General features: G+C 44.1%; 1 protein-coding gene across 25 annotated transcripts in view; it reads right to left on the reverse strand.

Annotated features, from left to right (window-relative positions):
* Positions 1 to 4,578: 4,578 nt before the first annotated feature.
* shaker (potassium voltage-gated channel protein Shaker) overlaps positions 4,579 to 13,249 on the reverse strand; it is a 154,958-nt gene continuing 146,287 nt past the window's right edge. For 19 of the 25 annotated variants that reach the window (XM_018025943.2, XM_018025942.2, XM_018025937.2 and 16 more), the window contains 4 exons: positions 11,588 to 11,717; positions 6,470 to 6,651; positions 5,092 to 5,265; positions 4,579 to 4,905 (listed from right to left, as the gene is read on the reverse strand). In XM_018025943.2, coding sequence (XP_017881432.1) covers positions 5,099 to 5,265; positions 6,470 to 6,651; positions 11,588 to 11,717 — 479 coding nt within the window. In that variant the 3' untranslated portion in view covers positions 4,579 to 4,905; positions 5,092 to 5,098. Of the gene's footprint in view, positions 4,906 to 5,091; positions 5,266 to 6,469; positions 6,652 to 11,580; positions 11,718 to 11,777; positions 11,908 to 13,249 lie in introns of those variants that run through there. The other 6 variants (XM_026814201.1, XR_003389293.1, XM_026814213.1 and 3 more) reach the window with 6 other exon arrangements.

Consider the following 13,249-nt stretch of genomic DNA (forward strand, 5'->3'; position numbering starts at 1 on the left):
CGTCCCGCGTGTCGCTCCGAAAAGGGGAATCGTATGAAAGAATCTCGTCCACGATTACTCGATAATTCCACTTGTAGCAATGCCATACCCACTACCTAGCTACCTATCTATGAGCCTATATTTCTTATACCTCTAACAGCTACGACCGTCTAACAGAGTAGTTTCCTCTCTCGCCGTTTTATCTAAATATCTTTCTCACCGTATTCATTAATTTTTTTTCTCTTTAGTTCAGTGGTTACAGTAATAGTTGTAGTACTTTAGTATTTACTAATAACAGTAATACTTAATAGCGGTAGTAACAGTAGTAGTAGTAGTAGTAGTAGTAGTAGTAGTAGTAGTAGTAGTAGTAGTAGTAGTAATAGTAGTAGTAGTCGTAGCGATAGTAGTAGTAGTATCAGCAGCAGCAGCAATAGTAGTAGTAGTAAGTAGACGATAGATAATAACAACGAAAGTAATGATCACACTACTATCATTCCGGTAGTAGTAGTAATATACAACAGTAGTAGTAGAATAGTAGTAAGAGTTAGTAGTTAGTAGTTTTAGTAGCGATGGTGGTGGTTTGGTGGTGGTGTTGGCGGTGGTGGTGGTGTTATTAGAGAGTAAGTCGTCGTTTTCTTGCGTTGGTAAATTTACTCCGTGACGGTAGGGGCGTGTGGTTCTTCCTTTTTTTCGTCTTGCAGTGGTGACAGTTATTTGCGGTAGCGGTAGTAGTAATAGTAGTAGTAGTAGCAGTAGCAGTAGCAGTAGCAGTAGCAGTATAGTGGTAGTAGTAATAGTAACAGTATTAGTCGTTTAGTAACAGTATTAGTAGTAGTAGTAGTAGTAGTAGTAGTAGTAGTAGTAGGTTTTTTTAATTAATAGATTCTCAACAGTAACAGTACGTACTAATTTTAATACGTAATAAACTTGTGTTATCCACTGCGGAATTGTTTCGCGTTTCTATTCTCGTTTTAATCCATTTGCGTTGGAGCTAGGCTGGTAGTTTTTTACTTTTTGATGCGCGTCTTAAAACTTTTTTTCGTTTTCTCTAACTAAAGTAGCGAGGCGAAAAGTTCAAGTATCGTTAATAAAGGCGCGTAACGTAAATCTCTGTATAATTATTGTTTTTCTCTTTAATCTGTCTCGCTGGTCTCGTTCACTGACACTCGCACCATCGTTCACTCGCATTTTTATGCGCACTCAATCATTCTCGACTCACCATCGCTATCAAACAACTCACGAACGAACATCTCGATTTTCTTTTAAAAACACTCGACCAGTTATACACGCATTTACACTGTCATCCTTTCGTACACTCTTTCATCGCAAATATCAAAGTTTTCGCATTCGTCTATTCTTTGCTCGTTCTCTAATAAAAGATGGATGAAATATCCCTCGGTAAAACTCGCGTCTAAGACCTAATAAGTCGAATAATGAAGTCGCTTTATTTATTTACTTAATCATTTATCTTTTATTTGCTTAACTTGCTGCACCTGTTGCTAGTTTTGTTCTCGTTATCTCAATTTTAGCTAAATCGCGCGTTACGATATACTTATTTTTTTTTGTTCGTTTTCGTAATTTAACATCTAATGCGTGTTCACTTTATTTTTCGAGTTGCAACGTCAGACTCGCTTCCTCCTTCATCATAGTCGATTTTTACGTGTTATTCGTGTGGGTCGCGTTTCCGATTCTCTCGAAATGACGAATCCTCTTAAATTTCTTTTTTTTAATTCGATCCGTTTACAATTAACTCGGCCCGTTACCTGGCGCCGTACAACGGTGGCCGAAATATTTTTCTACAAATTCTCGCAATTCGTTAGAAATTTCGTTATTCGCGATCGATTATAATTATCGTTTACGTAACGAATTGAATGCGAACACGGTGTCCGTTGTACGATATACGGCGGTTTTCGAAGGGTCGATCTAAGCGGAAAATGTTCGAGCACCGACGACGTTCTTCGAAATTAATCGTTTAACGCGATATTCATTTCTTTCGATTCGTTTTATTTTATTTACTTTAACTGAGATTGGTAAAATGGCAGTCTTGGCGATTCATTCTTTTGTTTTGTTTTATCCGATGCGCTTTCTCCACCGAGCAAGAGGTGAAATATCGAGACGACAGCGAAGAGATTAGGGAAAGTGTTGTTATTGTTATTGTTGTTGTTGTTGCTTCAACATCGAGACAACCGATTGGCTTGCCAATTCGTTTTTCACTGAACTCGCGACTTCGCTTCCAATTGAGTTTTCTCTCCCTCTCTTTGAATAATCTTTCACCACGCGTTCTTCTTACGATTAAACGAGAATGAACGTATTAAGATAACATAAACGAAAAGTAACAAGCTTAAGCTCTTGTACGTGACAGACGAAAGAAAACAAATTTTATACAGACTGCAACTGACTTATTTACATGAATTTATTACTGAACTTAGCAATGAGGAAAAAACTAATTCGCCAAGCTGAACAAATAATCGTAACAAACAAGAATCACTTTGGTTTTCGTTCAACCCTTTCGATCGCCTATTTATATCGAGGGCGGTCTATTATTAGCAGCGATACTTTGAAATACTGTTTCGCGATTTGGCAATTGTCGATAACTATTCACTATTTAACGACGGAATTGATCAGCGTTCTATTTTATTGGACATTTGATCGAAAGGGTGAAATATTCTCGTCTCCAGTCCCGATGCGAAAGCCAGGGAAAGAAATTAACAGATGCGAGAGGAAGAGAAAAGAAACACGAACGAAACAATACTCAACGCGCGATCGCAGAACAAAGGCGTAAATACTTGAACATTTCCTGACCGTCCACCTTCTTCTCCCTCGCGTTACCTAAACACAAAAATCCGAGTTCGCCCACGAAGATTTTAGCCTCGCTAAGAAACAAAAGAACAAAGATGAATCTCTGCGTGGTACTGCTTTCGCTACTACTCGACTTCCTCTCTTCCGTTTGTGTGTCTATATCGAGTCCGTGATTGGTCGCGCGAACAAAGAGGGACCGAGATTGGTGTTCGTCGGTATATCGGTACACGCGGTTGCACGCGCCATCGGCAGACACCCTTCCGACCGGATTTCTCGATTTCTACCCCGTCGGTTCGATTCGCCAACCGCCGAACGAAGCGGAGTCGAATTTCGCGTGCGAAACAAACGAAGAAAACCCCTAGAGCTTAATTCCGGTTCGATTCGAGCCTGGAGCTTTCTTAGTTGAATCTCGACTCGCGTATACCTCGACCGTGCACGAGAACCTTAACAGGTTGAGCGCTATCCACTTACTTCACTGCGTGTTCCGCGTTACATTGGGGAAGCAGCCTCTGATTTCGAACCGAGTTCACGCAGTCCGAGTTGTTCTAGATCGTGCTTTCGTTTCGCCACTCAACGCGTTAAGGAAACAGCTATTTTCTCTTCAACGCCGACGGGCAGCAGCTAGATGCGATTAGTTGAAAACTTGCACGCGAACTTTATGAGATCGCGCACGATCGAGGAGAGCAACATACGCCTATTGCTTCGCTCGCAGTTAAACTATGTTCCCATGTAGTTGTGTGTATACTAGTGTGTTGTTTGTATGTGAGAGTACAGTGTTACGCTCCGAAAAACGAATTGCATCCCAATGGTTCTCGCTCGTTTGAAATTACTGTACACACTCCGGTTACGCTTCGGTTATTCCTTTTTCGTTCTGTCCTCGGTGAAAAAGATTCAGTCTCTCAGCTGCAAGACACACACTTGTCTCCGTAACGTGTAGCTTTTATCATTAATCGTACTTCATAAGTCTGTCCCCTCACCGCGAGCACCATCGCCATTATTTAACCATCCGTTCCGTTTATCTTCTCGTATCTATCTCCCTCTCCCTCATCTCGTCTTCATCCTCTTCCGCTCGATCGTGGCTTCGTCCATTTTCGCGTAGTGTTATTAATCATTAAAACGAACATTTTTTTTAATCTTACTCTTTTTCGTTCTTGCTCTGTTTAGCGCATCTTCGCCTACGTGTTTATTTCGGTATAATTATATCGATAATAATTACTTAGTATTATCTGGTACGATTCCCCTGGTGTCCTCGCCGGCCGGCTCGCCCCCTGTTGATCCGCGAGCGTTCGCTGCTTCGCCGAAATTCGCGCGGGCATCGGAGGCGCGTAGGGGGCTCGACGACGTTATAACTTATATATTTTCTTTAATTCGCGAAGCCGCCGCGACTTAAATTCTCTTCCCCTCTTCGTATTCTTTTATACCGTTTATATTTGTTACCTTTTTTATTTATCATTTGTATTGAACACTGGAGTCGGTGGTGTGGGGGATGAACGCGCGACCGAACCATATTCTGGCTCCATCCCCCCATTTTTTTTTATTAGCACGTAGGTCCCTACGTGGGGTGCGTATGTGTCTAACCGTAAAACACCTTCGAAGCGGCTGTCTTTATCCTCAATGCACTTATATTCTCTTATAGAAAAACTCTTCCCGTAATTATTTCACCCGTTCGTTTAACGTCGTTTCTGCATTCGACGACGCTTCCCGTTTTCTTTGACCGCTTTCCACACTCGTCCTCGAACACTCTTCCGCCGACGATGGAAGAAATCATATGGCACCTAATTTTTTGTTCTTTTTTTTTTCTTTTTTTTCTCTATTAGTCAGCCGATTCTTGGTCGTTGAAGTTTAATTCCCCACTCGTTCTCGCGATTGTTAATGGATTTTGGAAGCACCCCTCGTATTGACAGAACTAGGTGTATGGACAGACGACGCGGTGAGGCGCGCGCGCGGATATATCCGAACGGCGAGCGCGCGCGCGTACGCGCGGGTGCACACGTGCTATAAGTAATCGCTGGTTAGCGCGACCACGACCACGTGTGAAGGAGGTCTACGCCAGGCACAGTAAGCAGCCGCAGCTGTTCCTCAACAGCTGTTCCACCATTGGCCAACACGTTGCCACCGTCTCCTTCACTGCAATCAGAAAAACCTCCTTTAATCCCAGGCTGTAATCTACCGTTGCGTGTTTTATTTAGTCATTCTATTAAAAAGAAAATCTCGCCCTCGTTCGACGCTTATCCCCACCCCTACCTCGTTCTCACGTTCCCTGGAAGAAAATTTTCTCCTAGTTAGGTAAACCACAGTTGTAGATGCGCGTACCTAGTAGTCAGACGTCAGTCTCGATGCTCATACAGGCTGGATTAATATTGTTATTATGGCGAGGGTTGCAGTTGGGCTTCTTCGTGATCTCAGGATGCGTGAGCAATATGCCCTCCTCCAACTCCATAATGTCCGACGACGATTCCGACATCGAACTCTTCTTCAAATGTTGACCTGACGATCAAACGAGACGCCCAAGGTTCGACAATGTTTCCATGGATCATGGTCAAAAGTGAGCCAGTGGATCGTACAATTAATTCGAATGATCCTATACCATGATCGAAGACTGACACAGAAAAGATGCAATGTGTACGAGCGGAATACATATCCAAGAGAATGTAATATGTGAATAGGGTGATGATTCAACGCATCCGATCAAGAATAGGTACTGGAGGAACGGTCACATGAATTCTATTTTTGTAAAGCGTGCGCTCACTTTTGACTCTCGTTCTGTATACATGCATCGCGTAAACCTAAAGAGGTAGGAGGCAGTTTTAAATCGTCTACGCGCGCTTTCAGGATAATCCTCGCCGAGTGCGCTCTACCCGAGTGGTTTCCACCCCAGCCAACAAGCTTTTTGTCGGCTATCAATTTCCCTTTAATCGTTCGACGTCGAAGATCTGGCGTGGCGTAGCGCCGCCGCGCTGTTCGTCGAAACGAAGGCGTGAAAAATCGACCGAGTCGCGCTTAAGCGGATTAAAGTCACGGTAAACTGGCTTGTCAGGGCAGGGTCGTAGACACGCGATATCGGTACGTACTCACGGCCGGATTTGTCGGAATACTTTACATTCAGTTGGAGCGATCTCTCTTCTCCCGGGTCGACTTTCAGCTACTTTGACTAATCGTCGAGAGGCGCGTCGATCCTCACGTAAATTGAGGATCTTCTAGCGAGTATTATCGAGGCAGCTTTATCGAGTTTATTAACTTCGTTACTGACGCGAAATATTAAATCACTCCGAAGGAGAGATCTGCGCACGCGACGAGACGTTACCGCGGAGCCTTCCGTGACCCGTGACTGACGCCATTAGCAAACATCGTCGGCGTCCTTTAAAATTCAAATTTCGACACTAATCGGTGCGGCTATCAGAGTCACTGTACAAAGTTCGCCATCGAGTAAGTAGACTAAAAATCTCCGACAATGAATTTACGAATAATTAACGATCTCCCAGCGAATAAAGTTATTATGGAAATATCTTATTCAACGTGATTAATCTTCAGAGCAAAATCGCGTTAACTATATTTTGAAATTCGATATCTTTTACTTCGTATTGTATATTTTTATCCTTTGTCTCATTATATAATCCTTATTGTAACAACATAGAAATTTCTGAGAACTCGAATGAAAGCTGGACCTCGATTCGGCTAGGAATGCTCATACCAGGGAGATACGGGCAGCTGGTCACATGATTGAAGTTCTGCGACTGCATCTCTTCCTGGTCAGTCTCACGATGATAGAAGTAGTTGAAATTGGAGACGATGACCGGGACAGGAAGAGCGATCGTCAGTACACCGGCGATCGCACACAATGAGCCCACGATCTTTCCCCAAACTCCCACGGGCCTGAAGCATAAGCAAACGGTGCGAGGTTTTACTAGTTGCGGCCGACCGCAGGCTCTCTTCTAAACGTCGATATAATAGAATAGCTTCTCGTTCCTCGTCTAGAAACTCGGTGCTAGGTGTGGTGTTTCTATCTTGTGTGAGTATTGCCGTGTCGAGTCGAGAGTATGGCGCTACTTAATGCGGTACTTATGGAGGCGCCTATAGATACACGCGGACCCGTGTTACGTGTTGCGTTCGCCAACAGAGATTGGTCGTGATCCTTCCTGATTAATTACGAATCTCGTTTATACGATCGTTGTACTCTACTGCCTCCCTAGCTCGACTTAACTAACGTTTCACCACAGAACGTATGTAAATTGCTATCCCCAGGGAAAGAGTCTTGTCCTAAACGTTTTGCATAATCAAGCTGCAAAAATACGTGGCACTTTGATAAACACTTCAGCATTCTATCTAAGAACAGACAGCGTGACAACTAATCCCTGCTTTCGTGAACGCGGCACAACATCGGGGCTGTGTGTACTTATAGTGTTTCGCGTGTTCTAATAAGAAGCGGGCTCTCTAGGCTAGACTAGGGGACTAACGTGACTCCCTAAAAAAAGGCTCGTCTCTCGTGTGCCGATGCACCGTTCCAAAAAACAAGCGTGTGCCATTCCGTTGCTGAGACCTGATCGAACCTTCTTACTAAAAACGTTACGACATGCAGTTCTCTAAGCTTCTCTCGCTTCGGGAATCATAACATAATCGTGTCAAGTGAAACATTCTGTGCTCGAATCCCGTTCATGGTTTATTCCCTTGATTGGATGCAGTTTTAATCGTCGTGGTATTCTCTTCCAGTGAAATGATCAAAACGTCGTCCGTGATCTCACGGAATTTAGTGGCAGGGTAAATTGGACGTTGGATCGCTTGATCGTTCGACTCTCGCCTTTTCTCTATTCGAATAGAGTGAATTAGGCGACGCGATCAGTACGCGTTTCATCGCATCAAAGGTCACAGAACTTGTTCACGCGTTAACCACTTCAAGCGTCGTTCCATAACGGCGCACGTCTTTCCTAAGCGGAAATTCCCTGTAACGCGCTGACGGGTTACGACGGATCGTAAACAGGTAACGTCCGTTTGTGACGCAGTTTCAGTTCCACTGTACCCTTTGACCGATAGATAAAAAATCTCACCGAGATACCAATTAACTGTTTGAATGACGAAACGGTAGAATAGCCTTCTCCGTCTCAATTACCGTACGTCGTATAGGTCATGGAAATGTTCTATGGATGCATGCATATTCGCGGGTAACCCGTGGCTGAGAGATGACGCATTCTTTGCGGCCGCAGTTTAATTGAATAACAGTCGCTATGTGCGCGATGAACAATACCGCGGTTCGAGATCAAAGACAGGAACAAAGAATTCACTGTCACTCGTCACGCTCATTCACGCTCGCCCGATGAATGGTTTCCCGCGAGATGGGTTTTAGCCAGTTTCTTAAAAAAGAAACGTGCAACGCGCGTCAGTTCTTTCTGAACTTATTAAGCGAATCTCGTTACCATTCATTAAGAGAATATAATGGTACCAGATTGGAGGGCAGTGATCTAAGGTTCAAATAATTATCGTACGAGCATCAAGTTTGCTATTGTCATCAGTTCAGTCGCATTCAAGTTGCAAAAAGAAAGATCATTCCTATGCAGGTGTCACTGTACTATGGGCCTTTGTGATCCATGGCTGACATGGTGGTAGCAGTAATGACAGCGTTGTGGAATAGAGAATTGAATGCTTTCCGTAGGAATAGGCGGACTGGAGATAGTTGTGGAATATGTTTGATCGCGAGGCATGCTGTCAATGATGTTTAAGGAAAAAAATAAGAAGAGGCAGAAAACTAATTTGATGCAGAATCAACTTATACTACATAATGCTGATTTGTCATCCAGGAAAGAGAAGAAGTAAGATTTTAAAGATGTATTTCGATCTCGATTGAAGGAAGTGTTCCTGAAATTGGCAACCAATAGTGGTTAATGGTGATGCAAGAATCGACGAGACGCGACACGGTAGTCGGGGATGGAACACTTTGAAAGCGGTGCGGTAGGGTTCGAAACGGGGGAAGCTGGTTACGGGGTTCGATAGAGGAAGCGAGTGACGCCGGTCTCTCGACAAAGGAGTTCGATGCGTGTATGCGCGAATATATTGTAATGGGAAACTAGAACGGGCCTTTTGCGTATGACGAGCCCTTGTACCGGGTGTCCCTAATCGAACGTCTGAAATATATATTCCGCGAACAGTTTCAAATAATTGATCGTCGCTGTAAATAATTTATATCGGGTATTTTGAGAAACGTGACATCTTTGAACGAGGAGCAACTTCCTGTGTACCTGTCACGCTGAAACGTCGACGAGCTTCAGATGACAATCATAAATGGGACACCCTGTATGCATTCACGGTGCAACGATACAGAGACTCGGTATTTATATGCGAGAATAATCAGCAGTCGCTTCGGTTTCGTTCTCATTCGCCGAGGGGAATTTCAATGAGACAAACGTTCTACTCTTCGCTACTTTGTACCAGCTCTACCTCCACCGCGTCTCACCGGCGTCAAACTATTACAACTATAGCCCAACCTTAGACTTTAATTTCCAAAGGACCGACAGTACTCTCCGGACTCCATAATAGTTTAATAATAGACCTGCCTACTAATCGTGCCGAAGCTCTACAATTCAGACGCGTTCCTCTCGGTAGAGGTAACTAACAATTCAACGCCGAAATAGCTCGGCCATTTCGTGTTCCCAATTCGTGTTCTATCCGCAACTTTCGCTCAAACGCGTTCCCTTGTTAAAAACAATTAGCAGCAAATGTAACCATCAATTCACTCGTTGATCCAACTGTTTCCCCCTGAATCTCCTTCGGAAATCCTCAGTTCGGAGGATTTGTTCCGAAAACAAATGTGTCGAAATTCATGTCCGTTGAAAAATAACGTCGCGTTCCCACGATTTTCTAACGTGTTCATTATCCGATGAGCCCTTTGAACCCGGGCCGGTTTCCAAGAAGCGAACCCGGCGCGGTGCCCGAGGACACTTATTGATTCACGGTAGGCAATTGCTCAAGAAGCCTTCTCGGTCGTAACACCGGAGATCTCTCGAGCCTCTCTCGACGGATGCTCTCGAATCTCGAGGGTCCCACCACGAGCCTACCCCGTCGATATTATAATCGCACCCTACGCGCCACGGAGAAGAGACTTACGCCACTCGTGACACCGTTGAACAAGCGTTGCGATTCAATACGCATTTTACGTTATCGTTCTACGAGTTACAATCTCCCATCGCTTGATTTGCCAGCGTGATTAATAAAATCTCGTTATTTTTAAACGAGATTCGAATCCGACAAAACAAGATTCGATATTTTATTTATCCTCTGTACACCGTTTCGCACGATTCCAATAAATTTTTCTCATTTCGCGTATCGAAACAAAACAAGAAGGATTTAAATTGCCGTCAGGTTACAATGGGAGTAATAACGGGTTTCTGTGTCGTTGAATTATTGATCCGTATTATACGGGACCGTCAAACGCTTGGCAAAAGGAAAGAATGAATCCGAAGCCTTTGAGGGATTGCCGATTGGTCTCACCGTATCCAGTGGCAGTGCACTGAGTATGTGTCCACATAGTAGGTATCGCCGTACGGATCGCGTGCTCTAAACACGCGGAAAACAAACGTAACGTGCAATTTCCCCCGGCAGATTGGACGCCGAGGACGAAATGGAAATTGTAACTTGGCTGGAGCTACATTTTCTTCATGGCTCGGATTCTGGAACGTAATCGAGTTGCCAACGCCACTAGTAGGCGTTGCGCGCGTTCTCGCATTCCCAGGACCCTCTCAATTATTCCGCCAAAGGCCAATTAACCGCGTCGAACGCTTCAATCGAGAGAGGTTTGGAACCTCGCCACGCCGAAGTGAAAGGAGTGGGCGTTCTTTTTTTCTCGCCAACAGAGAACAGAGATGTCGCGATTCGTTCGAAACGATAACGTCGAACGAAAGCGAAGGGCGACGGCGACGACGACGCGGATAAGGAACTAGCGGTGAAAGGCTGGTTAAGAGCTGAATCAGCCCGAGAGGGGAAGTAATAAAGCTGAATGATGAGGGAGACGAGCTGTCCCGGGACGCGTTGTGGAAAAATTAAATAACGAGGGGAGAGCCGATTTTCGCGATCGAACAGCTTGGTGACCCTCGTGGGGAAAATTGCGAAATGGCGATGGGTGTGCGACGCTTAGGAACGTGAGTCGAAGAACAAGAGTGGATCTTTTTCAAGAACGAACAGAGAAAAAGACATTCCGATTTTTGTGGTAGTAGAGCAGCGTGGATAAAATGGATAAATTCGAAAAATTCTAGCATGTTCAAATTCTATCAAGCAATACAGCCCCTGGTCATTTAATTGTCGAACCATCAATTGAAAATGAATCCTATAATACTCGTGACATTTTCACTCCTTCCGATAGCAATCTGTTTATGTAAGTATTATATTTACAGTTGTGTGGGAGTTATTTCTCATTGACGACAAGCAAGAGTTAAATATTTCAAACGTAATTACAATTTGATCAGGCAGGGACGAACGAACGTAGTACTGTGATTAAGAAAGTTATAATATTTCAATTCAATGACCATGGACCACAATTAATTAAGTTAAAATATCCAAACGTAAACGATTCAAACCAAAGAAGCGATCAAACAGGGTTAAAATGGGGGGGGCGGGGGCGGAGTAAAATCGGAAAATCGGAGACGTGCTTTCGGGGGTAAATCCAAGAGCAAGTTAAGAATTAAATCAAAGTAATTCGGTAGAGGAATAGAGAGAGAGAGAGAGAGAGAGAGAGAGAGAGTAATACGAGTTAGAAGTGTGTGTTCGTTTGTTTCATTTTTTATGCGGGCATTAACTAGAGTCTTAAGTGAAAGTGAGTACATCATACGTCATGTCACCATAGCCCACGGTCGTCATCGTGACAACGGCCCACCAGAACGCGTCCGGAATGGACTTGAAGAACGAATTCTCGGAGCCGGCCTCCGCGAAGTATACCGCCGATGAGAATAGCACCACACCTGCAATGCAAGGAAGAAAACACCGGTTCAGTGGGTTTAACGCCCCCGGTGGTTTTGTACCTCATGTCCCCGTAGCCAACGGTCGTCATCGTGACCACCGCCCACCAGAACGCGTCCGGTATCGATTTGAAGAAGCTGTCCTTCGTGCCCGCCTCCGCGAAGTATACCGCAGACGAGAACAGCACCACACCTGGAACGAACACAAGAGGAACAGGCGCTACTTCAGGATACGCTACTTCTTTGCCCTGGCTCCCGTCGACGGCAGTAGTCCTTCGCTCGTAACGCTGAACCGCTCCTGGCGGATCGATAAATGGATTCGATCTGTCTTCGCTCTTACTCCCGTTTGATAGGAATAAAATCAACGCCTTTAAAGGGCTTCCTTCCATTACGATGATTGGATTTCGAGCGTTCCCTTCGGATAATCGGACCTTGGTTTTCGTTAGCCTACATTTTTAACCTCCACGCCTTTCAAAGGATTCCCTCGCTTTGGCAGGGGCAAACACTCGTCGCGAGTATAAACAAATTTGAACGGCTGTATGTGTAAGAATAATTTTTTTACGAGCGAAGTCAACACTGGGAATATCGTGAAACGGGGACAAGGAGAAGAGAAATTATAATTCTTCTGGTCCGTTGATAAAATCGTGCGGCTCGTATATTGCCAGATTTGCACTAAACAATTGACTGCAGTTGAGGATGCTTACGTATTCGAATCGAGAATCGATAGATTGAGGGGTTGTATATTTCTCCGAAATATTTGAACGAAGACGTTTCCGGTAGCCGAACAATGGCAAGGAATTACTTCCCGTTCTCCGGTCCCACTCTATTTTTCGCAGCGCGGCGATTAAATTGCAAATGCCCGACTTCCTTTTATCGTCCTTCCCGGGTATTAAAATTCGACCCGGTAGATAAACGTTTATCGCTCTCCGTCTCTAAAGTTCCACGAGAAGAGATAAACACGTTTGCCAAGCGAGGGAACCTACATCATCATCGTCGGCGAAAAGTTTCGGGTATATACACACTTGGATACACGGTATGCGGTTTTGCGGACGGCTGGGAAATGGAGCATGGATCATCTAACCGTTACTCGATTAACGTGTAAACATTTCGCCGGCGATTTAGTTTGTGGATACTTCCTATGCTCGACACTTAATAAATAATTATTCCGTCTAACGTTTGGCACAGACTCAGAAACATTTTGTCTCAGCTTTTAAACAAAAGTCGTCGACCAGCTCGGAACCCGTTTTAAGGATGTATTGGCTATATAGTCAATGCCAAAAGTTTATGTACCTTAGAAAAACGCATTTCCGGTAATTAAAAATAGTGCATTTATCTTCTAATTTCGATATTTAATGAGTTAAGTATGATTATTTCGCATTTTATTGATTTTGATGAAATCTGACCATCCCACCGTCGAAACGGCGAACTTTTGGAAAAAAATTTCGTTTTTCCTCAATAACTCCTAAACGCTTGGAGATACGGGAAAATTGCATAGAACCTTTCTTATAGAGGACGACGAGATCTACAATTTCCAT

Source organism: Ceratina calcarata, unplaced genomic scaffold, assembly GCF_001652005.2.
Source record: "Ceratina calcarata isolate Rehan_Ccalc_2016 unplaced genomic scaffold, ASM165200v1 scaffold369.2, whole genome shotgun sequence".
Classification (NCBI taxonomy): Eukaryota; Metazoa; Arthropoda; class Insecta; order Hymenoptera; family Apidae; genus Ceratina; species Ceratina calcarata.